This window comes from Priapulus caudatus, unplaced genomic scaffold (genome assembly GCF_000485595.1).
Source record: "Priapulus caudatus unplaced genomic scaffold, Priapulus_caudatus-5.0.1 Scaffold243, whole genome shotgun sequence".
NCBI lineage: Eukaryota > Metazoa > Priapulida > Priapulimorpha > Priapulimorphida > Priapulidae > Priapulus > Priapulus caudatus.
Window position 1 is genome coordinate 350,374 of NW_014577304.1, and position 1,171 is coordinate 351,544.

General features: G+C 46.4%; 1 protein-coding gene across 1 annotated transcript in view; it reads right to left on the bottom strand.

Annotated features, from left to right (window-relative positions):
• LOC106807924 (oxysterol-binding protein-related protein 8-like) overlaps positions 1-930 on the bottom strand; it is a gene marked incomplete at its 5' end in the record, with an annotated part of 20,389 nt that extends 19,459 nt beyond the window's left edge. Inside the window, one exon of the mRNA XM_014810438.1 lies at positions 817-930. Within this exon, the coding sequence (XP_014665924.1) occupies positions 817-930 (114 nt within the window). The remainder of the gene's footprint in view (positions 1-816) is intronic.
• Between the last annotated feature and the right edge of the window lie 241 nt (positions 931-1,171).

A 1,171-nucleotide genomic window follows, 5' to 3' on the forward strand; every position in this document is an offset into this window, starting at 1 on the left:
AGACTTCCGACTAGTGCATTAGCTAGACTTCTGACTAGTGCATTAGCTAGACTTCCGACTAGTGCATTAGCTAAACTTCCGACTAGTGTGTTAGCTAGACTTCTGACTAGTGCATTAGCTAGACTTCCGACTAGTGCATTAGCTAAACTTCCGACTAGTGCTTTAGCTAGACTTCCGACTAGTGCATTAGCTAGACTTCCGACTAGTGCATTAGCTAAACTTCCGACTAGTGCATTAGCTAGATTTCCGACTAGTGCATTACCTAGACTTCCGACTAGTGCATTAGCTAGACTTCCGACTAGTGCATTAGCTAGACTTCCGACTAGTGGATTAGCTAGACATCCGACTAGTACGTTAGCTAGACTTCCGACTAGTGCATTAGCTAGACTTCCGACTAGTGCATTAGCTAGACTTCCGACTAGTGGATTAGCTAGACATCCGACTAGTGGATTAGCTAGACATCCGACTAGTGGATTAGCTAGACTTCCGACTAGTACATTAGCTAGACTTCCGACTAGTGCATTAGCTAGACTTCCGACTAGTGCATTAGCTAGACTTCCGACTAGTGGATTAGCTAGACATCCGACTAGTGCGTTAGCTAGACTTCCGACTAGTGCATTAGCTAGACTTCCGACTATAGTGCTTTAGCTAGACTTCCGACTAGTGCATTAGCTAGACGTCCGACTAGTGTTTTAGCTAGACTTCCGACTAGTGCATTAGCTAGACTTCCGACTAGTGCATTAGCTAGACATCCGACTAGTGCGTTAGCTAGACTTAACCGACGGCTGTTGTTAGTAGTGGAAAGCACAGCAGTACCCTGATGCGCTGCAGCGCAGCATATACCTTCACCTTGTTACTCTTATAAAGCAGCAGCAGTCCCGGCTTCAGGATACACCACTGCTTCGTCCAGCTCTTCAGCGTTCCACGAACCTAAGCGAACAGAGAGTAGCAATGAGAATCGATGGCAGTTGTACGGCAGTTGCATGACAGTTGCTTGACAGTTGTATGGCAGTCATAAGGCAGTTGTATGGCAATTGTATAACAGTTGTAGGACAGTTGTATGGCAGTTGCATGGCAATTGTATGACAGTTGTAGGACAGTTGTACTCAGTTGCATGACAGTTGTATGACAGTCCCAGAGTGTGTGTGTGTGTGTGTGTGTGCGCGCGCGC